General features: G+C 37.7%; 1 protein-coding gene and 1 non-coding gene across 4 annotated transcripts in view; one reads left to right on the forward strand and one right to left on the reverse strand.

Moving 5' to 3' along the window:
- Nucleotides 1-24,053, reverse strand: part of POLD3 (DNA polymerase delta 3, accessory subunit) — a 45,944-nt gene that overhangs the window by 16,770 nt on the left and 5,121 nt on the right. For all 3 annotated transcript variants that reach the window (XM_020879852.2, XM_070473259.1, XM_070473258.1), the window contains exons 3-8: nucleotides 16,287-16,389; nucleotides 11,420-11,459; nucleotides 10,098-10,230; nucleotides 4,938-5,202; nucleotides 4,253-4,325; nucleotides 2,015-2,180 (exon numbers count right to left, since the gene is read on the reverse strand). In XM_020879852.2, coding sequence (XP_020735511.2) covers nucleotides 2,015-2,180; nucleotides 4,253-4,325; nucleotides 4,938-5,202; nucleotides 10,098-10,230; nucleotides 11,420-11,459; nucleotides 16,287-16,389 — 780 coding nt within the window. The remainder of the gene's footprint in view (nucleotides 1-2,014; nucleotides 2,181-4,252; nucleotides 4,326-4,937; nucleotides 5,203-10,097; nucleotides 10,231-11,419; nucleotides 11,460-16,286; nucleotides 16,390-24,053) is intronic.
- On the forward strand, nucleotides 289-392 carry LOC139037302 (U6 spliceosomal RNA). Its single transcript, XR_011490123.1, has one exon. It is a non-coding gene; the product is annotated as a U6 spliceosomal RNA (small nuclear RNA).

The following is a 24,053-nucleotide window of genomic DNA, read 5'->3' on the forward strand; positions in this document are numbered from 1 at the left end:
TTTTACCTTAAGCTAGAAAAAGAATAAACCCAAAGTAGAAGGAAAAATAAAGAGCAGAAATCAATGAAATAGAAAATTTAAAACAGTAAAAATTATTTTTCAAGAAAACTAATAAAATTAGTAAGACTTTTACAAGATTGATAAAAAGTACATATTACCAGTACTAGGAATGAAAGAAGAAATCTGTAGCAATACCTACAGATTCTATAGATATTCAAAGAATAAGGTTATATAGATTAAGAACAATTTTAACTTAGATGAAATAAATTCTTTTAAAAAGAGATTCAAGTGCTCGCTTTGGCAGCACATATACTAAAATTGGAACACAGAGAAGATTAGCATGGCCCCTGTGCAAGGATGACACGCAAATTCGTGAAGCGTTCCATATTTTAAAAATAAATAAATAAATTTAAAAAAACACATTAAAAACTGACCACAAAAGAATAAAGATATACTTGAATAGTTCTATTTAAAGAAATCAAATTCATAATAAATATTTTCCCACAAAGAAAACTCCAAGCCTAGATCCACTGGTGAATTTTATCAAATTTTTAAGAAAAAAATAATACATATCTTACATAAACTCTTTTGGAAAACAGAGGAAGAAGAAAACTCCTCCTAACTAATCACATGAAAGAAGCATAACTTTGATACTGAAATCTGGTAAAGACTACCAGCAAAGATAATATAACTGATTATACCCCCATAAACATAGATGCAAAAAATTCTTAACATTAACAAATCAAATCTATCAATATATAAAAAGGATAATACATCATGACCAAGTGGGGTTTATCTCAAGAATGCAAGGTTGGTTTAAAATTTGAGAACCAGTCAGTATAATTCACCAAATTAACAGAAACACCATACATTTACCTCAATAAATGTAGGAAAAGTATCTGTCAAAATTCAACTCATTTATAAACACCATACATTCACCTCAATAAATGTAGAAGTATCTGTCAAAATTCAACACTCATTTTATAAAACATCAAACTAGGAACAGAAAAGAACTTCCTGAATCTGGTAAAGTTCATGTATTAAAATGCCAACTCTTTGCAACACCATGGACTGTATAGTCCATGAAATTCTCCAGGCCAGAATACTGGAGTGGGTAGCCTTTCCCTTCTCCAGGGGATCTTCCCAACCCAGGTCTCCTGCGTTGTAGGCGGATTCTTTACCAGCTGAACCACAAGGGAAGACCATGTGTTAAAAACACACAGTTAACATCCCACTTGGTGGTGAAATGCTGAATGTGATCCTGGCAATAACCATCAATGAGTGTTGTACTCATGGTAGGAGACATTTTAACCCATCCATATCACACGTTCTGAGGAGGTGAGGCTCGCTGGACAGAGCTCTGACCCTCTGCAACTTCAGCATTTTGTTTATGTTTTCTAATAGAGTAGCCACAACCTTGCCACCAAAGTCAAGTATTGCTGGGCCTATCAGTGCTGACAGTGTCCTTTAGAATTTCTTTCAACAGACTAGTTCCTACCAACTATGAGGTAGTGTCTCAAATTCCTGGATTCATTTTTAACAGCTTGTGTGCTTTTTATTTTCTTTTCTAATTACACTTTACCACTTGAAAAATAAACTCATTGATACAAAAAGAAAACAAAGAACTTTTTCTCTTAAATTTCACTGGAAACAGTAACCCCTCATTTGGCAATCTAAGGTGAAAAACAGACACAGAGACATATACTCAGGCACACTTGTGCCATGTCCACGAATATAAAATGAAGTAACGGGGGAAAGACAATCAATTTATATCAATGGAGCCCCAAAAAACTGGCTTTGAGCTCTACATCATCCAAACTGGTTGATTCAAGTTCTGCTTCACTAGATAAGCTATGGAGCGTCTCTCTTCATTTTGGTTATACAGCTGTATCCCTAAGGCATTAAGTAGGATTTAGTACTCAACTGAAAACTGCCTGCCTGTCAATAAGCCCAAACAGACCTTTTCACCCCCAGCAGAGACACTCTTCCCTCACAAGCAACAAAATTTTCCTACCTCTTTTTTTCTTTCTGTTGCATCTTAACAGGCTCTGCTTTTTTGCTAGATTTCTTCAGGCCCACAGGGGCTGCCAGCTTTGGTTCCGTGACAGACAGTGGAGGTTGCTCCACTTTTTTTTCTTCTTTCACTTCTTGTTCTGAGTCCAAATTGACTTTAAGTTTATCTATAAATAAAGTATAGCAGATGATATATAACCCCGTCGTGCAATATTAATTTATCATTCCTTTGACAGTTTACTAAGTGCCAGGTAATATATTAGGAACATGGGCTAAAGGGATGAAAAACAGTCCTCGTCCTAACAGAGCTCATGGTCTAGTCAAGAGAACATTTCTCCTTTCCAACTACCACTCTAGTTGAAACTGTTTTCATTTCTGCCTCCTGCTAATCCCTCATTATATCATAGCCCCCAGGCCAAATGATAGTAAAAGTAGGTCTTAAGAAAAAAATGAATACAAATTTATGAAGTACCAACATTCTCATTTGTTAGATGAGGAAATTAAGAGTCAGAGGGATTAAAGATGTTTCCCAAGAGTACGCAGCTTATGAATTATGACAGCAGAAAAGCATCTCCTTTTTATACTCAAAAAAATATGAAACACCTTTTTAAGCAAAGAAAGATAACAGATGACGACTTTCTAATTTGTCACCAATGCTGCAATTTTTAAAAATATATAAAACATTAAGGTGCTTGTTACTGAGACAGAATTCATATATCATGAAATTTACCCTTATAAACTGTACAATTCAGTGCTTAATTCCAACACCACTATCCAATTTTAGAACATTTCATCACCTCTAAAAGAAATCCTGTACTCCACAAACCATCCCTTAACAACCACTAATAGACTTTCTGTCTCTATAGGTTTGCCTATTCTGAACCTTTTGTATACATGGAATCATATAACATGTAGCCTTTTGTGTTCAGCTTCTTTTATTTTGCCATTTTCAAGGTTCATCTATTTTGTAGCATGTATCAGTACTTCATTGCTTTTTATGGCTGAAAAATATACATCTATCACATATTGCTTATCCATTCATAAGATGATAGACCTCAGCATGATATGTTTCCACAGAGAGAGCCCTCCTCATGCACTGTGTGTACAGGTGCTCAGTCGTGTCCGACTCTGTGCAACCCCATGGACTGTAGCCCTCCATGCTCCTCTGTCCATGGGATTTTCCAGGCAAGAATAATGGAATGGGTTTCCATTTCCTCCTCCAAGGAATCTTCCTGACCCAGGGATCAAACCCACATCTCTTGTATCTCCTGCACTGGCCTTATGCATTGGGCCTGAAATAATACAGTCATGCTTTCCCAGTAACCTGAAAGTAGCAAATTTTCATCATTTTTTTCAGAATATAAAAATGTTTTCTGATGGCTTTTATGGAAAATAAAAAAACTATCACCCCAATCTATCCCCTAACTACCATTATGACCATCACAGAAAAGCAGATTTCTGACTAATTTTGCTTGCATAGGCATGTAACAAAAATGCTTCCCACAAAATCTTTGTAAAGCATTATGCTCCAAGAAGTGTGCCATAATTACCCTGCAACTCCTGCATTCTTCCTGGTATTCTGGCCACATACCCTCAGGGGATGTGTATTTGATATGAGAAGTACGGAAATATGTGATTATTGGTTCTTTTTATTTGAAAGAAGTCTCATCCAAATATATATTTTTAAATAAAGGAGATTTGCTTTCTCAAAATGTAAACATTTATAAATGGCCATTACTACCTGGGCCCTCCTAATTCAAACCGAGGTCTAGTTCATTACTGTAAGTAATCTGCAAAAATAAGAAAGGCAAAAAATTTGTTTTTGTAGCCCCTTGGAAAACAGAGGCAAAAATGATCATACCAGGCAAATTGACAAAGCATCCAAGATATTAACACTGCACTGTTTAACCAAGCAACTTCCCTTTTAATCACTCATTTTCAAGAACCCTATGAAACAAATATTTAATTCTCTTTCCAAGTCAGGAAGTAAAATCAGAAATAAGTAAACTATCCTTCAGGAGATCTCAACCAAATCAGCTCACCCGTAAAATCCACTGTTCCAGTTGGTTATGTTCATCAATACACAGGTTTGTAGACTGCAAATTTATGTCAGGATGTAGGAAAACCACATAGTAGTGTGTTAGATGGGTAAAAACTGGACAGGTGGTCTTCACCTCAGATAAAAGGTTATTATATTAACATTCACATATTAGTCAAAGGAATGTAAGAACATGCTTACTCATAGCAGCTTTTCCAAAAAAATTGCTTATGACATTCCCTTTCCCTGGTGCCTTGGGGCCTACCGAAGATGCCTGAAAGCAAAGCAAAAGAAAACACACATGATTTTTCTTTCTGTGTTTAGGCTGTTCTTCAAGAAACAGTCCAAAATGTCAACAGTAGAACACACTGTCGTGATCATAGAGCCTCATGCCAAAATGTGTACAGATACTAGGTATAAGAACAAAGCCAGACCATACAGTGTTTGGTATTCATCTCCAAAGCTTAGTTTCTCATAGTTTTTATAAAATTATTATCCATGAATGTGTCTAAACATTTTTTTATTATATTTAAAAACTACTTACTTTGACAGAATTAAAACAGATCAGAGGCAGTATGGTACAAAACGGGGAAAAAACCCCAGAACATTACATTTGTAATCATCGTAAGTGGAAGTGAATTCTGGTTCCACCACTTAACAGCAATACGACATCCAAAGTACTTAACAAGATGATCACAGAACGGAAAATGAGGATTTAAAGATCAAACTATCGGCCCAAGAATTAAATGATTTACACCAAGGTAGAAAAAACTAGAACTAAATATCAGAACCTTATATAATTAAACTACAACCACTGGAATTATTAAATGCTTTTCTAGTTACCCATTCTGAGCTGTAAAAGCACATTTTTTTATAGAAGACTTACATTTGTTACTTCTTTAGCCTCTGTTTTGGTTTCCTTATTGGCATCTTGGGCTTTAGAAGCAGCTTTAGAAGCAAACATGCCCATGATTCCTTTGGGCTGCTGGGAACTCTGTTTGGGGATAGATGGGCCATGACCATTGGTGGTCAACTCATTACTGGCTTGTGTCTCAGGTGATACCGGAAGATCTGACTGCTCAAACGTTTCAGAAGATGAGGATTCAGCAGGGGCTCTAGGGACTGCAGCTGCACACTGGATGGCACTAAACCTGAGGAGAGAAATGTTACATTAAATTAATTGTCAATATCAAACCTTATTTTCAAACTCTTGCTTCTTCTACACAATACTTTCTAACCAAATACTATAAAATTAGGAAATTTTAGAACTAAAATGGATTTTAGAAATGAGTTTGTGCAACAAGTACTACAGAGAGGAGAGTGAAGTCCTAGATTATACATCTTGTTGGTAATAAAACTAAGACTGAAAACAGGTATCTTCTACCAAACTATGGGTATTTTTGCTTTTTTGAAAAAAGCATCCTAATTCAAAATAGTAAGAATATACCAAACAATAAGAAAGTATTAGTAATTTCACCAACTTTGGTAAACCAAATGGTTATCTCTTTATTTTTAAAGACCTCCACCTTACAGGGCTAGATATACCATAAATATTGACTGAATCAAAATTAAAGCTTTAAATATTAACAAATTTCCTGGCAACTCTCCTGACCAGAATGGATCATGCTTTAGAACACGGAATAAACTGGGAACAGAGCCACTAGCTCCTATAACCTGTGGTCCTTTATAGTCATTTGTTAATAATTTATAATAATCTCAACTAACAGCACCAGAGAAGTATGCCCATAGCCAAGTGAAAAATTTGGCACAATTTGCATGCCATATTAAAGGGAACATTCATCTCTTCCTCTGTAATCATCGTAGATGTGCCTGTTTCACAAAAATCCATAATATAGTGTTCTATGTTGTAAATGGGTAACTGATCCATCCTTTTCAAATGGCTGTACTTAAAGCAAAGTTTTCCAACAGTTCCTGACAAAGAACAACATTTTACTTCCCTCAGTCTTTTGCTTCTTGAGGATAGGTGAGAGCTCCTTGAAGGTAAGTGTATTATTCATCTTTTGTATTTCAGGTACCTAAGACAAGACCTGGCACATACAAATATAGATTCAAAGAGAGATTATTTAAGACATGGAAAGTGAGTCTTCTGGCTTCTCTCTCTTCTTTAGTGTATCATCTCACCTTGGGATGGGAGAAGATGGAGGTTAAGAAACTACGTAATGATAGCAATTACCTTAGAAATCAACCAGGCACAACTTTGAGATTAACTGGCCTAAGGGAAAAAACCTGGATAAAATCATTTAATTTCTGAAGTAACTTTAGGCTGAACAGCCCCAAGCAAGAGTTCACAGCTCCAAAAACCTTCCACTGATTTATTACAGTCTACATAGAAAAACCTCACATTAACACAAATATTTTGTGCATCAGACTCAAGAACAGACGGAAATCATTTCCTTTCACCCACCATTCTTCCTCTCTGGCCCTGCAATGCTTCCATGTACAAGGAAAGAGAGCAATGTTTTATTTCATTGTCAGCATCTAAAGTTGGCCCCAAGACAACTCTTTCTCCATTTGGTCTACATTTCCACACCTTAGGGTCAGGACCAGGAACTGGCAATGAGGAAGAGACCAAGTTAGACTGGGAACATGTCTGAAGAGAGAAGAATCTGCTCAATCTAAAATTTCAGCTTTCTTCCTGTCATAGCACTTCTTAAAACACATGAAACAATGAGTCAGATCTCAGTTGACCCATAATTCTCAGGACCAAATACAAACTTCTTTATTGGAAATAAATTCTTTACATTTCTTTTTTATTTATTATTTTCTTCACATTTCTACTGAGGATATTTTAAGTATTTAAGTAAAGTTTCACTGAATTGCTTCCTACTATCACATTTCTACTTGCCATGTTTATTTTAGTGGTCTCTATGCAAATTTGATTTTGGACTTTTGTGTCACTTTTATATTAGTTTCCTTACTTGCTAGACACAATAGAATTGATTTTTAGAGCTTGACATGCCAAAACTAGATTTTAATACAGATTATTTTTGAAATCTAACAGATTACATAAACATATCAGGGTGTTTATGTTTTCTTATAATCCTTCTCTAAAAGACACCAGACATAAATTACTCTTTAGCAGTATAATTGTATTTATTTATCTAATAAATATTTGCATGCCTATTACATTCAAGGTTTTAAGCAGAAAAAAAAAGAGCCAATGTCTACCATTAATTCACTCAACAATCACTTATTTAATAGTTACCAGGCACCATTTTAGGCATACAGTGGTTAACAAAATAGACGATCCCTATTCTCATGGAACTTACAGAAATTATTTTTGGCAATTCTATATCTACCTGGATATAGACCCAACTGTATCAGTTAATCCATCTCTGCCAGTATCTTCAACCATTTCTTCTTTTTATGGCTCTTTACTAATAATACAAGTTCAAGGCATTCTCAACTTTAAAAATGGATACATTTCCCCCACCCCCAAGTCTCAATTCCTCTGTAGCAGGTAACCTCTCTTTTTCCTGTTTTACCATTAAATTTCCTAGAAAGTTGTCCCTATTTGCTCTCTCACTTCCTTATATCCCCATCTACCCAGGTGACCAGAATCTGGCCGCACCACTGAAACTGCTCTTACTGAGGCCATCACTTTTCAGTTCCTATTACATCCCCCTCCTCAACAAGGTCTGATACTATCAGCTAGTCCCTCCTTCTTGAAACTGTCTTCTTAAATTTTTAGAACTCCATACACTTGTGACTTTCCTCTTATCTCTAGCTGCTCCCGCTTAGGTCCCTCTTTTTCTGTCCACCCCTTGCTGCTGCTGCTGCTAAGTCGCTTTCAGTCATGTCTGACTCTGTGCGACCCCACAGACGGCAGCCCACCAGGCTCCCCCGTCCCTGGGATTCTCAAGGCAAGACCTCTTAAAAAATAGCTATTACTTAAATAGCGCTTACTGTGTGCTAAGCATTGTTCTAAGTGCTTTACATGTATTTATTCACTTAATCCTTTACAACCCTGTTAGTCACTCAGTCGTGTCTGACTCTTTGTAACCCCAGGACTATAGCCCACCAGGCTCCTCTGTCCATGAATTTCCCATGCAAGAATACTGGAGAGGGTTGCCATTTCTTTCTCCAGGGGATCTTCCCAACCCAGGGATCAAACCCAGTCTCCTGCATTGCAGGTAGATTATTTCCTGTCTGAGCCACCAGGGAAGCCCCTACAACCCTGAGGTTGATACTATTATTAGTTTCATTTCAGGAAAATGAAGCAGAAAGGTTAAATAATTTGCCCAAGGTTACACAGATACTAACTGTGGCGAGAGTTTAACTTTCTGCTCTTCTTTCATCCTATACATTCTCTCTGCATGACTGTATCTACTGCTGTAGCCCAATTACCTATTTTCTCTGATTCCAAAATGTCTATCTTTACCTCCTATTTCTCTCCTTAGCTCTAGACCCCCGTATCTATTGCACTGGACATCTCCACTTGGACTCCCCATCTGGTACTCAAACTCAACATATCCAAACCCAATTCATCACTTTTCCCTTCTCCCAAAGCTTACTCCTCTTCATCTATTTCCATTCTTAGTGATGGTATCATCACCCATCCAGCAATTCAAACCAGAAATATGGCCATCATCCTTAATGTCATGAACCGCCCTCCTATCTCCACCATAACACACTCTCTTGGTCCCTAACCACTACCATACCATCCAGGTTTTGATGGTATGACTCTATAACCCATGTACTTCTTCTCCATTCCCAATACCATTTCTATACTTCAGATACTATCATTTCTACCCTGAATCATTGCAACATTTCTCCTTCATAATGGACTTGTGTGCAGATTATTTCTGTCTGATCCATTTTCACCATCACAGCCAGAGTGATCTTTCTGTAATACAATTCTGATCATCTCAATCATCTGCTTCAAAATCTTCAGTGGCTCCCCTGTGCAATAAAGCCTAAACTTATCCTAGTAGTCAAAGCATAGAGTCTGACTCCTTGTATTATTATTTCCTGCCCCTCACTCTAGTTTTCAGGTATAGAAAACTACAGTGGTTCTGCATAAGCATCGTGTTTCCTCTCGACCCTGTCTTTCCTCTCCCACTTCCCTCTGACTGGCTACTTCTACTAGGCCTTTAAGCCTCAACTTAGATGCCATATCCTTCTACAAGCCATCTCTGTCTTGACCCCAACAAAAAAGGAGGGGACAAGTGGCCCCTCAACATCCTCCTACACTCTCATTCCTATTGTAGCACTGTCACTCTATACCATAACTGCCTCCCGTAAGACCATCGGTTCCATAAGCAGGTACCAGGCTACAGTCACTCTACAGTATGTGGCATGTCACACGTACTCATCAGATCTTCGCTGAATTCAAATTATCTCGCTTAGTGCATGTCAAAGTAGTAGGTGTTCAATACATGTCTGAGAATCTGCTCCGAACCCTCCATACCACCTCACAAAGTAGGCATTATTATATCCAATTTTAAAATGAGGAAACAAAAGCCCAAAAGAGTTTAAGTAACTTGTCCAAAGCCACTGGGCCATTAGCAATGAAGTCAAAACTCCAGCCCATGACCACTAATTTCCAGAACCACGTATATTATAGTCCACCTCCTCCCCACGCTGTGAAGGATACAAAAGATGAATAAGATCTGATGCTGGCTGTGGAAGATCAACTGATTTTGGATGGAACGTAGAAGGATGTCAAATTAGGAATAGTTTTTTGAAGGACAACATGTCAATTGGTTCTTGAAGGGTGGGTAGAAATTAGACAAGCAGAGACTTGGGTAAAGGAGTAATGAGGGGGCACGAAAACAACATTTCTGGTGGCAGTGACAGGATAAATACATGAGAAGTAGATTTATGGGGAGTCTACTGGGGTTTTCAATATGGGTTGTGGCTATTTTTCACCTTATGATGTACTAATAAAACCAGGCATGTGTCTTACTGCAAGATAAATGAAGTTTTACTAGACTTGGCGTTCACTCTTAAGAGGCAGCCACTGTGTAAACATCTTACAAAATCAATTCGTAAAGAAGCCCACAAGGAACATTAAGGAGCTCACTTGCTGCAGTTCTGCAAGTTGCTTTTAAGGATGTCATAGTCGGTATTGAACAGAGGCCCACTGTCCTTTAGCATGGCTTTCTGGATGCTGTACACATGTACGCTGGCAGTCACCGCTAGCTTGGACTTCACTGCTACAAGTCAACAGGAAAAGCAGTCTGTTAATACACAAACTTCATAGCATGTGGGGATTTTAACAAGAAACCCTTCTGCATTAACACCATTTGTAATCGGTGGTGGTCCAAAAAAGCTCTAAAAGGCCAAACAGTCATATATACAGTATAGTATCAACTCTTCTGTCTGTGACAAGGACATTATGATAGGTAGGTGATGGTGAGTCAGTTCTCAGTACAGTACTGTGAGGGTATCACTCATCAGTGGACACTCAGTAAATATTAATGAATAACTGATGATACTATGATGTGTTTTGTTTTTTTTTTCAGTCAGGGTAGAATCTTATACTCTAGCATATATACATACCAACTGAGGAATAAGTAATTTATACCCGAGAAGTCTTCAATTTTAGTTTATAAAAAGAAACTCTATATAACAATACTACTACTAATCAAATAAGTCTTCAGAGGAAAATCACAAGAACAAATTATAGGTTCCATGAAGGAAGGGACCATGCCTCACTTGTTCCAAGTCCCTAGTGCCTAGCATAGAGCTTGACATAAAGTAGATACTTACTATGTATCTACTGAATGAATAAATCTACCACTGTGGGAATTCAGAAAGAAAATACTGGACATCTTCACTATCTTGAATAATTCAGTTAATGTATAAGAAAACACTCCAGTGGTAGGCATCTTTATATACAAAGTATGACAGTGGGTTTTGTCTTGAGACATCCAAGATCATGTGGATGTTTCAAAATTCCTTTGACTTGGGTATTAAAAAAATAGAACAGTAGCATTAACAGTCTTGAAATGGGTAGACAAATTTAACTTCAAGTTATACTATGCCTTTCTGACTTTATAAAACCATTCTTTAATTTTCTTCCTAAAAATATTGCTATGGAATACAACACAATATTTAGAGATCGTTGTCTTTTTATAGTTAATGAGGTGTTCCATATGATATTCATAAGTGTTTTACATATCTATCACAAGTTTTGAAATTCTGTGATAAAAGTGCTTTATAAATGTTAGCAGCTATTGGCCTTAAAAATGGGAAGTTAGTGAAGTGTCATATTTTAACATGTTTCATGAACTACTAATAAAAGAATATATGGCTCTCCAGTAAAACAGCTAAATATATATGTGATGTTAATGACACTGATGCCCTAAGAGGAAAAACTTGCTAAATCACTAAAATACTTACCTTCCAATTTATCTTCTCTCACTACTGCAACCTTGTGGCACTGTAAGGAAATAACACTTCATTAGTATTTAAGTATTAATAGTGCAACTTGCAGTTTTAAAGGTTCCTTACCAATAATTCAACTGCACTGGGATGTACAATTAGAAACCTTAGGTTCCTATGAAAATATATGTTCCAGACTCATTTTTAACTTGTTTTCTTTAAAATTTCTCAATCAGGTTAAGGAAAGTGAGAGAGATATCAATAACAAAAACAAAACCCCCCCCAAAACCCAAATTAAAAAAATACAGCATCTCAAACTTGCACTTTGCCTATTGCAAGGAAAAGAGGAATTTTCAGTAAGTAACATAATGAGTATTACTGTATAATCATATGGAACCAGTTAAAAATTGGATCTGTCTCATACCATACAAAAAAATAAATTCTAAATGGATCAGAGATCTAAAAGTAAAGAATTAAACCATATATGCACAAGAAGAAAATATGGGTGAATTCTTCTACAAACTAATATAACCTGAGAATAAAGAAAAGTTTCTTGACTGCAATTCAAAACCCAGAAGTAACTGAAATAATCCATAAAAACTAACAAATCATTTTTGGATAACAAAAAGCCAACAATTTTAAGTAAAAAGGCAAATGGTCAAATGGGGAAAATATCTACAACTTACATCACAAAGGGCTAACACATAGCTTCTAAAATAGAGAAAACAAAGACTAATAATCCTTTAGAAAATAGGCAAGAAGTATGAAGACACAGTTCATAAAAGAGAAATGCAGATGATCCTGAACAGAACATGTGCTGTGTAGGAACAGGTGCTCTCATACATTGCTGGTAGGAATGGAAAATGGAGAGTATTTGGCAATATTCAGCAAAGTTCATATATAGCCTACCTCTAGGAACATAATCCTAAAACACTCTGGCAAAAACATACAAAACACATACACATTGAGCTATTTACTGTGGCACTATATGTAATAATCAGATTGTAAATAACTCAAATAACTATCAATAAGGGACTGCTGAATAAACTAAGGTATATCCATCAATGTAGGATCATGTGGCTGTAATGAGGAATGAGAAATTTTACTATAACTGCCAGAGTAATGCTTGGGATCACTTACAAACCTTAACTGCCTTTAGTCATCATATTGTTAGTAAAATTATTGGTTTTGCCTTTCTAAATCTCATGTATCCGGCTAAAGCAAATACATATTCATTTTAATGTTAGGACAACCAAAGTTTACAACATAAGAAAAAAAGAGTACTATAAAATTGAGTAAGTTTTTAAAAAATGTAATTGTAAATATGAACTGAGAATATTGGTATGTCTTCATAATGCATTTTCTCTTAAAAAAAACAAGCATTCTTAAAAATGTCATGTTCTGCAAAATTGTACAATAAAAACTACAGAGCTTATGAGAAAAAGAGCAGTAGGAACTAATCACTCAAACCTATGTAACAGGAGCCCTAAAAACAATAATTGGTACCCTCAGGAGAAAACATGGCAGCTGAGACAGTTTAGTATCTCTAAAGGATGCCTTAGGGGATATTAGAAATGCATAAAAACAATGCAGTGGAAATGCCAGTGCTAAAACAATGTAAATGAGAGTAGAGCTCCGATTCAGTGGGTTCCTGTTAAGGGCAACACATGAGTAAGTTCAGCATCCATAAACCCAGAGCCTGGCTTGGGGCAGGCACCTTGAGCTGTTTATCAAAAAAAAAAAAAAAAAAATTGGGGAAAATATGGCTAGTTGATGAGAGATAGTTCTTCTTTATAGAAACATTCCAGCCAGTAAATCCAGAAGGAATGACAGAATTAGAACATCACCATTTTGTAACTCCTAGAGAAATAATGACCAAGGTAATGATAAAAATCAACCTCAGCTAAAATCATTACATGAAAAGCTAATGGGGAACCTAATTAAAAATGGATCAGGCCAACAACCTCTAACATCACAAAAAGAATCAACCAATCATTTCCTTGAAACATTCAAATAATGCTTTGGCAGACTTTGCAGGATGAGATTAGAAGGAGATTTCTACTTTCTATGTATTATTAAGCAATTTTTACAATAATAATAATCACTGGAAAAATAAAAATTACTTACCTGTTTAAAAAGCCATAGAAAACCTACGCATCAAAAAAAAAAAAAAGAAAGAAAGAAAACCTACGCATCTTTGAATCAGGTCTGCTTAATCTTGTTTCTGATATATAATGACATCTGATTTCATCTACACTTGCAAATATCTAATTAACATCTGGCTTGCCAAACAGTTTACCAACAAGGAAAGAATATGCTAGTCATAGAATATAAGTATCTGATAGCCCTTCAGTTCAGTTCAGTTGCTCAGTCGTGTCCAACTCTTTGCGACTCCATGAGCTGCAGCATGCCAGGCCTCTCTGTCCATCACCAACTCCCAGAGCCTACCCAAACTCATGTCCATTGAGTCGGTGATAACATCCAACCATTTCATCCTCTGTCATTCCCTTTTCCTCCTGCCCTCAATTTTTCCCATCATCAGGGTCTTTTCAAATGAGTCAGCTCTTCGCATTAGGTGGCCAAAGTATTAGAGTTTCAGCTTCAACATGTCCTTCCAATGAACACCCAGGACTGATTTCCTTTAGGATGGACTGGTTGGATCTCCTTGCAGTCCAAGGGACTCTCCAGAGTCTTCTCCAACACACTTCAAAAGCATCAGTTCTTCGGCGTTCAGCTTTCTTTACAGTCCAACTCTCACATCCATACATGACTACTGGAAAAACCATAGCCTTGACTAGACAGACCTTTGTTGGCAAAGTAATGTCTCTGCTTTTTAATATACTTTTTAATATACTGTCTAGGTTGGTCATAACTTTCCTTCCAAGGAGTAAGCATCTTTTAATTTCATGGCTGCAGTCACCATCTGCAGTGATTTTGGAGCCCCCAAAAATAAAGTCTGTCACTGTTTCCATTGTTTCCCCATCTATTTGCCATGAATTGATGGGACCAGATGCCATGATCTTAGTTTTCTGAACGTTGAACTTTAAGCTAACTTTTTCACTCTCCTCTTTCACTTTCATCAAGAGGCTCTTTAGTTCTTTTTCACTTTCTGTCATAAGGGTGGTGTCATCTGTGTATCTGAGGTTATTGATATTTCTCCTGGCAATCTTGATTCCAGCTTGTGCTTCCTCCAGCCCAGCGTTTCTCATGATGTACTCTGCATATAAGTTAAATAAGCAGGGTGACAATATACTCCTTGACATCCTCCTTTTCCTATTTGGAACCAGTCTGTTGTTCCATGTCCAGTTCTAACTGTTGCTTCCTGACCTGCATACAGGTTTCTCAAGAGGCAGGTCAGGTGGTCTGGTATTCCCATCTCTTTCAGAATTTTCCATAGTTTACTGTGATCCACACAGTCAAAGGCTTTGGCATAGTCAATAAAGCAGAAATAGATATTTTTCTAGAACTCTCTTGCTTTTTTGATAACCCAGCGGATGTTGGCAATTTGATCTCTGGTTCCTCTGCCTTTTCTAATACCAGCTTGAACATCTGGAAGTTCATGGTTCACGTATTGCTGAAGCCTGGCTTGGAGAAATTTGAGCATTACTTTACTAGCATGTGAAATAAGTGCAACTGTATGGTAGCTTAAGCATTATTTGGCATTGCCTTCTTAGGGATTGGAATGAAAACTGACCTTTTCCAGTCCTGTGGCCACTGTTGAGTTTTCCAAATTTGCTGGCATATTGAGTGCAACACTTTCATAGCATCATCTTTTAGGATTTGAAATAGCTCAACTGGGATGCCATCACCTCCACTCGCTTTGTTTGTAGTGATACTTCCTAAGGCCCACTTGACTTCACATTCCAGGATGTCTGGCTCTAGGTAAGTGATCACACCATCGTGATTAACTGGGGCGTTAAGATCTTTTTTGCACAGTTCTTCTGTGTATTCTTGCCACCTCTTCTTAATATCTTCTGCTTCTGTCAGGTCCATACCATTTCTGTCCTTTATTGAGCCCATCTTCACATGAAATGTTCCTTGGTATCTCTAATTTTCTTGAAGAGATGTCTAGTCTTTCCCATTCTATTGTTTTCCTCTATTTCTTTGCATTGATCATAGTTCTGTTTCTCCTTATAAATTACTAAACTGCCATTCCAGTCTGGAATCTCACACTCTTAAGACTCTATTGATACAAGACAAATCCATTAAGTATTTTGATAAATCTGGCTTCTGAACTTACGTGTCACAGGGAAAGTCAAAAGAGAAGAGGAAAACATGCATCAGTGATTCTCTGAGGATCTTGATCCTTGGGCTAAATTCTCTAGGGCTGGTGGTATGGGATCAAAAGAGCCTTCAGGTGAGGTTTAGGAAGTGAGAACCAAAAAGGTGTTCCTCAGTTTGGGGAGGAAGCGAGAAAGAAGGAATTAAGTTCCCAAGAATCAGTCCAGTACAGGAGAAGGAATGGAGTTATTTCAGCAGAGCTTCTGGGGTGAAAGCTCAAATTAAAATCAAGTTCACTTAAAAAAAAATTATACTTGCGGAACACCTGTGTGGCTTAACATCTGAACAGGCTGGAAATTAACCACCATTGTCCCCAGTATAGCTTCAAAAGGAAGAAAGTGGAACAGAAGCAGTCTGGAATGTCTTATTGCCTAGGGAAATTGTACAGTGATAATAGTCTCTGTATTGATATTACCCAAACTTCCCAAGAGTTTAGTCTAAAGTTTAGGTTTAGTCTAAAAATTCAAAATAATCACTGTCTTCAAGTAGCTTTCTAAAATTTCCATAATACTGGGATCTTGTTGTTTTTGCTCTGTGTTATGTTACATAACACTATTAATAGCTCAAACACATCTAAACTCATTATAAGATTCTGAGAACTTACAGAATGTCCATTCTGAATGAGACTGCCAGACACTAAATAGGTGACATGCAGTTGGGCTCCTGAATTTTCCTTTCGCTTCCTTTCAACGTAATCATAGAGCATCCTGTTACAAACAAAATGCACAAGTAAGTCATTAGTAAAAGTTTACCTCACCAACTCTTAATTCATGACTTAAAAGTTAGGTATAGTAAATCTGATAGTCCATCAAAAATTATACAGAATATTTTTGCTCTGTTCATGGACAAAAAATTAAAAAAAGATGAATGGAACATAGAGGGTGAAGTCAACTTGTATACAGCCAGCACAGTGACCAAACAACTGAAATAAATCTAATAATCAGTCAAGTGAGACTGAGCCTGAATTAAAAGAAGGCATGTAATGGCTAGAATAATCAATCAAGAATACATTCAGTTACTATCTAGACATGTGACCCTGGATAAAATAGTTTTTCTAGACCTCTTTATATCCTGAGGTATAATTACAGAGGGCTGTATGAGATTGGCAGTTCTTTTACCCTGGGATCCATAACCCTTCACCCCTCAATATTGTAAGCAAAATGTGTGTTTTGCAAGGGGAAGGAGTCGGGGAGAAGGTGGAGATAGTTCAAGGTTTTCAACAGATTTGCAGAAGGATTACTCCAAAATATTTAAGAACCATCTTATAGATGATCACAATGGTCTGGCTCTGAAATTCCAATTTTAGGATCATTCAGAATCAATGTTGTTTCAAAACCACAAAGTAACAGGTTAACAAATACTGGGCAGTGTGAGTAAACTAAGACTGCCAAATATTCAATATAGAAATAATACTGCTTTTAAAAGTAACATTCCCTAAATCCGTTTTTATCCTTGCGATCTGATTAGCATCAGAAGCTGACTCCCCTCAATAACTTACAGTTTAACATCAAGGAAACAGACATCATTTGTGTTGTTTATTTCAAGAAACTTTTACCAAGCCTCTATAATATGTCATACTTCTGCCAAGGATGGCTAGAAACAAAAGTTCCAAGGAAAACTCAACCTATACTGTGGACTACTCTCTTAGCTTCCTTGATCCAATGCCTCACTCATCTCCTGCCACTCTTGAACTGGCTCTGCTCTACTTCCTGCACAGACTTGACTTCCTCCTCCTCTTCTGTACTGCTGGTGTTGTCTTCAGTTACCTTTTCACTCTGTATTAGAGTGACCAATCATCTGGGTTTGCCTGGATCTGAGGTATTTCCTCACATGGATTTTAGTGCTAAAACCAACAGTCTTGGGCACACCAAGGATGACTGGTCACCTTACAACATACTCTCTTTGACCCACTTCATTCACCCTCCTGGCTTCATTTATTCCCAACAACATCATCATCTGCTCAAACCATCCAAGCCAGAAATCTGGGAGTCATTATTCCTCACTTCGCCAAATCTTGTCAATTTTACCTCCCAAGTAATTCTTGACTCCCTGCCCTCCAAATCTCTTGACTGGACTATTTCAATTCCAAGGGTCAATGTCTTCCTCACACCCCCTTCCCACTCACTATTCACAAGGCTGCCAAGGTGAAGTTTTAGAAATGCAAATCAAGACTGTCAACAAAACTTAACTGGGTGGCTACCTCATGCTCTATGCCTTGGGGATAGAATAGTGAACAAAGCAGTCAAAGTTCTTACCCATTTAGAATTTGTACTGCAGAAAAGAGAGACAAATAATAAATAAGAAGTCAGATGGTAGTAAATCTATAGGGAGAAAAAAAAGACTAGAAGAATAGAGTGTCTAAGAAGTTCTGCTATTTATATAAGATTAGGGAAGGCCTCATGAACAGAACCCTGCGGGAAGTTACAGAGCCACCAATGTGGGTATCTCAGCAAAGAATGTTCTAGGCAGAAAAAACAACAAATCTGAAGGTTCTGAGGCAAGGAACAGAAAAGGTGAGTGTGCTGAATATCGAAGAAGGAAAGGAGAGAGCCAAGTGCGAGACATGTAGGGCTTTGTGGCCCATTAGGAAGGAAGTCGTTAGAAGGATTAGAGCACAAATAACATGATCTAACTTTTTAGGAGGATTTCTGACTGCTGTGTGGAGAATATACTATTAAGGAGCAAGGAAGGAAGCAGGAGACCAGTTACAGGGCTACTGCAATAATTCAGGCTAGAGATGATGGTGGCTCAGACTAGGGTGGTACTAATTAGTGGGTGAATTCTGGGTACATCTTAAAGGAAGAAACAACAGGATTTGCTGATGGACTGATTGTGAGGTATGAGAGAAAGAGAAATCAAGGATGACTGGACTAAGTAAGAATGAAGTTGTCATTCACTGAGATGGAGAAAAGCAGAAGGAGGTGATGGTGGGGGGTGGGTGGAGAATAATTAGGAATTAAGTTTTAGGGCATGTTAAATCTGAGATGCCCATTAGCCATTAACTACTGTTGAAAAGGTAGCTGGTTATTTTTATCTGAAGTATTACTCTTTGTTCAAAAGTTTTCAGTAGCGCCCTATCCCCTAAGGAGCCACAGTTCCATTAGTGATATGTATGACTTTTCTTCTTCTGGCCCCTGTATTTCTCACCATTCTCCCATACTCACACTATTTTCAGCCTTATGAAACATTCTGCAGTTCTCCTAGCTCTTTTGTGTGCCCTTCCGTCTGCCTAGAATGTTCTTCTCAGACCTCATCTACCTAATTCCTCATCAAGACAACAGCTCGGTTATTATCTCCTATGTGAAGCCTTCCCGAACACCACTAAGTGAGCAGGGCAGCCTTGCCTTCTAAGTTCTAACAGGAACTATCCCACATCTGTTATTATAGCACTTACCACACTGTATTCTAATTGTTTATGTATCTGCCATCCCCACTAGATTATAAACACCCTGAGGAGGAAAAAAACCCAGCATTTTTGTTGATTCCTCTCTCCTGTTCTCTTTAGTATTTCCTTCCATGCAGCAGTTATGTTAGAAAAGATGAGGAACACAGAGTCATGAACATTTTGGTTTAATTATGCTAGTTAGGACCAGACTAGCAGAAGAAACGGTAGGCAGGGACTAGACCAAGATGCTCTCAGCTTGCTGGTGAAGTGCACTGTCTTTTATCAACAGCTCACAGTCCTGCTTGCACTGTTACAGTCATTGTCCTCTGTGCACCTGTCTCACCAGATCCACCAGTTCTGTTTTATATTAACAAGATGGTCAACACTGCACAAACTCTTTAAAATTTTCTAAATGTCTTCTGAATCTCTAAAACATGTTCATCTAATTTGATTATGTCAAACATCTCAGCAACAAAACATGCAAAATATTCTTAAACATGAATGACAATAAATATGACTTCCTACAAGATGCACTTCCTACCCACATGATTAACTATACATCTCCTCATCCCTCCTGATCAGTTCCACCCACAATTTTCCCTAAGATATATAAGGTGTATAGTCTCTATTATCTTCCCTAATCTAATTCCTTCACAGCATTTTTATAGCCTGAAATTATCTTAATTCAATGATGGGAAAGACCTTGTCTGTCAAGTTTGCTGTTTTATAACAGAGCCTAGAATAATGCTAAAAATGTAGTAAAACCTGAAAAGATATTTCTTTATTGAATCCAGGCAAACTGTAACAACCATGCCCAGTCACTGCCCTCAGTGCCAACAATGATAATTTAAATGCTTTCACTACAGATAAGAGAAAAAAGGACGACAGGACACTCTAAGTCTCTGTTTTCTCATGTGTTAAAAGAGATTGATAACATCCATTATATAGGATTGTTATAAAGATTACATGAGATAAACATATGTGAAAATATCTACCATAGTGCCCAGAACTCACTCAACAAATATTCACTGGCACAATTATGAGCTGGGAAAGATGGAAGGCAAAAGGAGAAGGGTGTGGCAGATGATGAGATGGTTAGATAGCATCACTGACCCAACAGACAAGATCTGAACAAATTCTGGGAGATGGTGGAGGACAGAGGAGCCTCGTGTGCTGCTATCCATGGGGATGCAAAGAGTTGGACATGACTTAGTGACTGAACAACAATATTATGAGCCAGGTGTGAAGATATAATGATTGTGGCAGACTGTATTTTCCAAAGATGGCTGCCACAACATCTCCCATCCTGCATGCTCTTCATCTTTCCATAGATAGGTGGAGTCATCCTCGCCCCTTGAATCTGGGAAGGCTAGAGATTCATTGTAACCAAAAAAATGAAGCAGACAGGACACTGCTTGACTTCTGAGGCCAGTAAGAAAAGGCAATCAGCTGCTGCCTTCCACTGGAGCGTGAGTTTTTAGAGCTGTGAATTGCTGGGTAAGAAGCCTCACTACCTGAAAACATGCTCTTAAGAAGCCCAGGCCATATAAACAGGTCACACACAATGACTGGTCAACAGCCCCTGCTGAAGTCCCAGCTGACAGCCAGCCAACAACTGCCAGACATGAGAATAAAGATGGCTACACATGATCAGGCTTCAGTCACTGACGCCTCTCAGCTGAGGCACCAGACATCATGGAACAGAACCAACCATTCTCATTGCGCCATGCCCAAGTTCTAAATCAAAAGAATCTACGAACATAATAAAACAGTTTTCGAGGAATCAACCTGCCTGACTTCAGACTATACTACAAAGCCACAGTCATCAAGACAGTATGGTACTGGCACAAAGACAGAAATATAGATCAATGGAACAGAATAGAAAGCCCAGAGATAAATCCACGAACCTATGGTCACCTTATCTTTGACAAAGGAGGCAAGGATATACAATGGAGAAAAGACAACCTCTTTAACAAGTGGTGCTGGGAAAACTGGTCAACCACCTGTAAAAGAATGAAACTAGAACACTTTCTAACACCATACACAAAAATAAACTCAAAATGGATTAAAGATCTAAATGTAAGACCAGAAACCATAAAACTCCTAGAGGAGAACATAGGCAAAATGCTCTCCGACATAAATCACAGCAGGATCCTCTATGACCCACATCCCAGAATATTAGAAACAAAAGCAAAAATAAACAAATGGGACCTAATGAAACTTAAAAGCTTTTGCACAACAAAGGAAACTATAAGCAAGGTGAAAAGACAGCCCTCAGAATGGGAGAAAATAATAGCAAACGAAGCAACAGACAAAGGATTAATCTCAAAAATATACAAGCAACTCCTCCAGCTCAACTCCAGAAAAATAAATGACCCAATCCAAAAATGGGTCAAAGAACTAAACAGACATTTCTCCAAGGAAGACATACAGATGGCTAAAAAACACATGAAAAGATGCTCAACATCACTCATTACCAGAGAAATGCAAATCAAAACCACAATGAGGTACCATTACACGCCAGTCAGGATGGCTGCTATCCAAAAGTCTACAAGCAATAAATGCTGGAGAGGGTGTGGAGAAAAGGGAACCCTCTTACACTGTTGGTGGGAATGCAAACTAGTAAAGCCACTATGGAGAACAGTGTGGAGATTTCTTAAAAAACTGGAAATAGAACTGCCATATGACCCAGCAATCCCACTTCTGGGCACACACACACAGGAAACCAGATCTGAAAGAGACACGTGCACCCCAATGTTCATCGCAGCACTGTTTATCATAGCCAGGACATGGAAGCAACCTAGATGCCCATCAGCAGACAAATGGATAAGGAAGCTGTGGTACATATACACCATGGAATATTACTCAGCCATTAAAAAGAATTCATTTGCATCAGTTCTAATGAGATGGATGAAACTGGAGCCCATTATACAAGCGAAGAAAGCCAGAAAGATAAAGACCATTACAGTATACTAACACATATATATGGAATTTAGAAAGATGGTATGGTAACCCTATATACAAAACAGAAAAAGAGACACAGATGTATAGAACAGACTTTTGGACTCTGTGGGAGAAGGCGAGGGTGGGATGTTTCAAGAGAACAGCATCGAAACATGTATATTATCTAGGGTGAAACAGATCACCAGCCCAGGTTGGATGCATGAGACAAGTGCTCGGGCCTGGGGCACTGAGAAGAGCCAGAGGGATCGGGTGGAGAGGGAGGTGGGAGGGGGGATCAGGATGGGGAATACATGTAAATCCATGGCTAATTCATGTCAATGTATGACAAAAACCACTACAATACTGTAAAGTAATTAGCCTCCAACTAATAAAAATAAATGAAAAAAAAAAAAAAACACAAAAAAATGGTTGTTTCAAGTTGCTAAACCTGGGGCAATTTGTTACAAAGCAACAGTGACTGGAACAGTGATGAATCTGATAAACATGTTCCCTGCCTTCACGGAGTTTATATTCTAGTGGGAGGAGGGCATACAATAAGCGAGAAAATGTCAGCTGGAAGTAAGAATTAAGAAATGCTGGAACACTGGATATCCACATCAAAAGAATGAAGTTGGGCCCTTTCCTTACACCATATGCAAAACGATGCCTGAAAAAATAGTTATTATTTATAGGCATACCCCAGAGATATCATAGGTTCACTTCCCGACCACTGCAATAAAGTGAATATTAAAATAAAGCAAATAAATTTTTGGTTTCCCAGTGAATGTAACAGCTATGTTTACATTATACTGTAGTCTATTAAGGGTGTAACACCATTATGTCTACAAAACAATGTATACACCTTAATTAAAAAATAATTTATTGTGGACTTCCCTGGTGGTACAGTGGTTAAGAATCTGTCTTGCAATGCAGGAGACACATGTTCAATCCCTGGTAAGGTAAGTAAGATTCCACATGCTGCAGGGCAACTAAGCCTGCGCATTACGACTGGAGAGTCTGAGCAGCACAACAAAAAAGCCCGTATGCCACAAGTTAAGACCCGATGAGGCCAAGTAACTAATTTTTTTTTTTAATTTATTGCTAAAAATGCTAGCCATCCTCTGAGCCTATAGCAAGTCATAATCTGCTTGCTGATGGAGGGTTTGAAACATAATGAGAATTACCAAAATGTGACCCAGAGACAAGAAATAGGCAAACGCTACTGCAAAAATGGCACTCACAGACTTGCTCAATGCAGGGTTACCACAAACCTCCAATTTGTAAAAAAAAAAAAAAAGGAAAGAAAAGAAAGAAAAAAATGTAGTATCTGCAAAATGCAATAAAGAGGAGTACAATAATATAAGGTATGCCTACACACATTTTAGGGCTTCATTTATAAGTTACCTTGAACCAACATCTAATTTGAAAACTATAGTGTACTCTTAATTGTGAGAAAGTATAATAAGAACAAAGTATGTAGAAATGTTAAAGTGATAATTACTGATTTAAGAGCTAAGACTATAGAACTCTCAGAAGAAAACACAGAATTAAATCTTCATGATTTACTTGGATTAGACCAAGCCTCCTTAGATACAATATGAAAAGCACAAGCAAAAGAAGAAAAAAAAATTAGACACTATCAATAAGAACTTCTGTGCTTCACAGGATACCATCAAGAAAGTGCAAAGACAACCCACAGAATGGGTGAAATCATTACCTGATCAGGACAGTGTATCTAGAATATGTAGAGGGGCTTCCCTGGTGGTCCAGTGACTAATACTCAGCACTCCCAGTGCAGGAGGCCAGGGTTCAATCTCATATGCAGCAACTAAGAGCTTGCATACCGCAATTAGGAGATCGCATGCTGCAACTAAAAACATCCCACATGACACAACCAAAAAGGATCCCTCACACTACAACTAAGACCCAGCACAGTCAAATAAACAAATCCAGACTTGAATACATAAAGAACTCACTCTTACAATTCAATAACAGTAAAGACAAAAAAAAAAAAAAAAAAAAACCCATGGAAAAAAATGGGCA

Source organism: Odocoileus virginianus, chromosome 10 (genome assembly GCF_023699985.2).
Source record: "Odocoileus virginianus isolate 20LAN1187 ecotype Illinois chromosome 10, Ovbor_1.2, whole genome shotgun sequence".
NCBI lineage: Eukaryota > Metazoa > Chordata > Mammalia > Artiodactyla > Cervidae > Odocoileus > Odocoileus virginianus.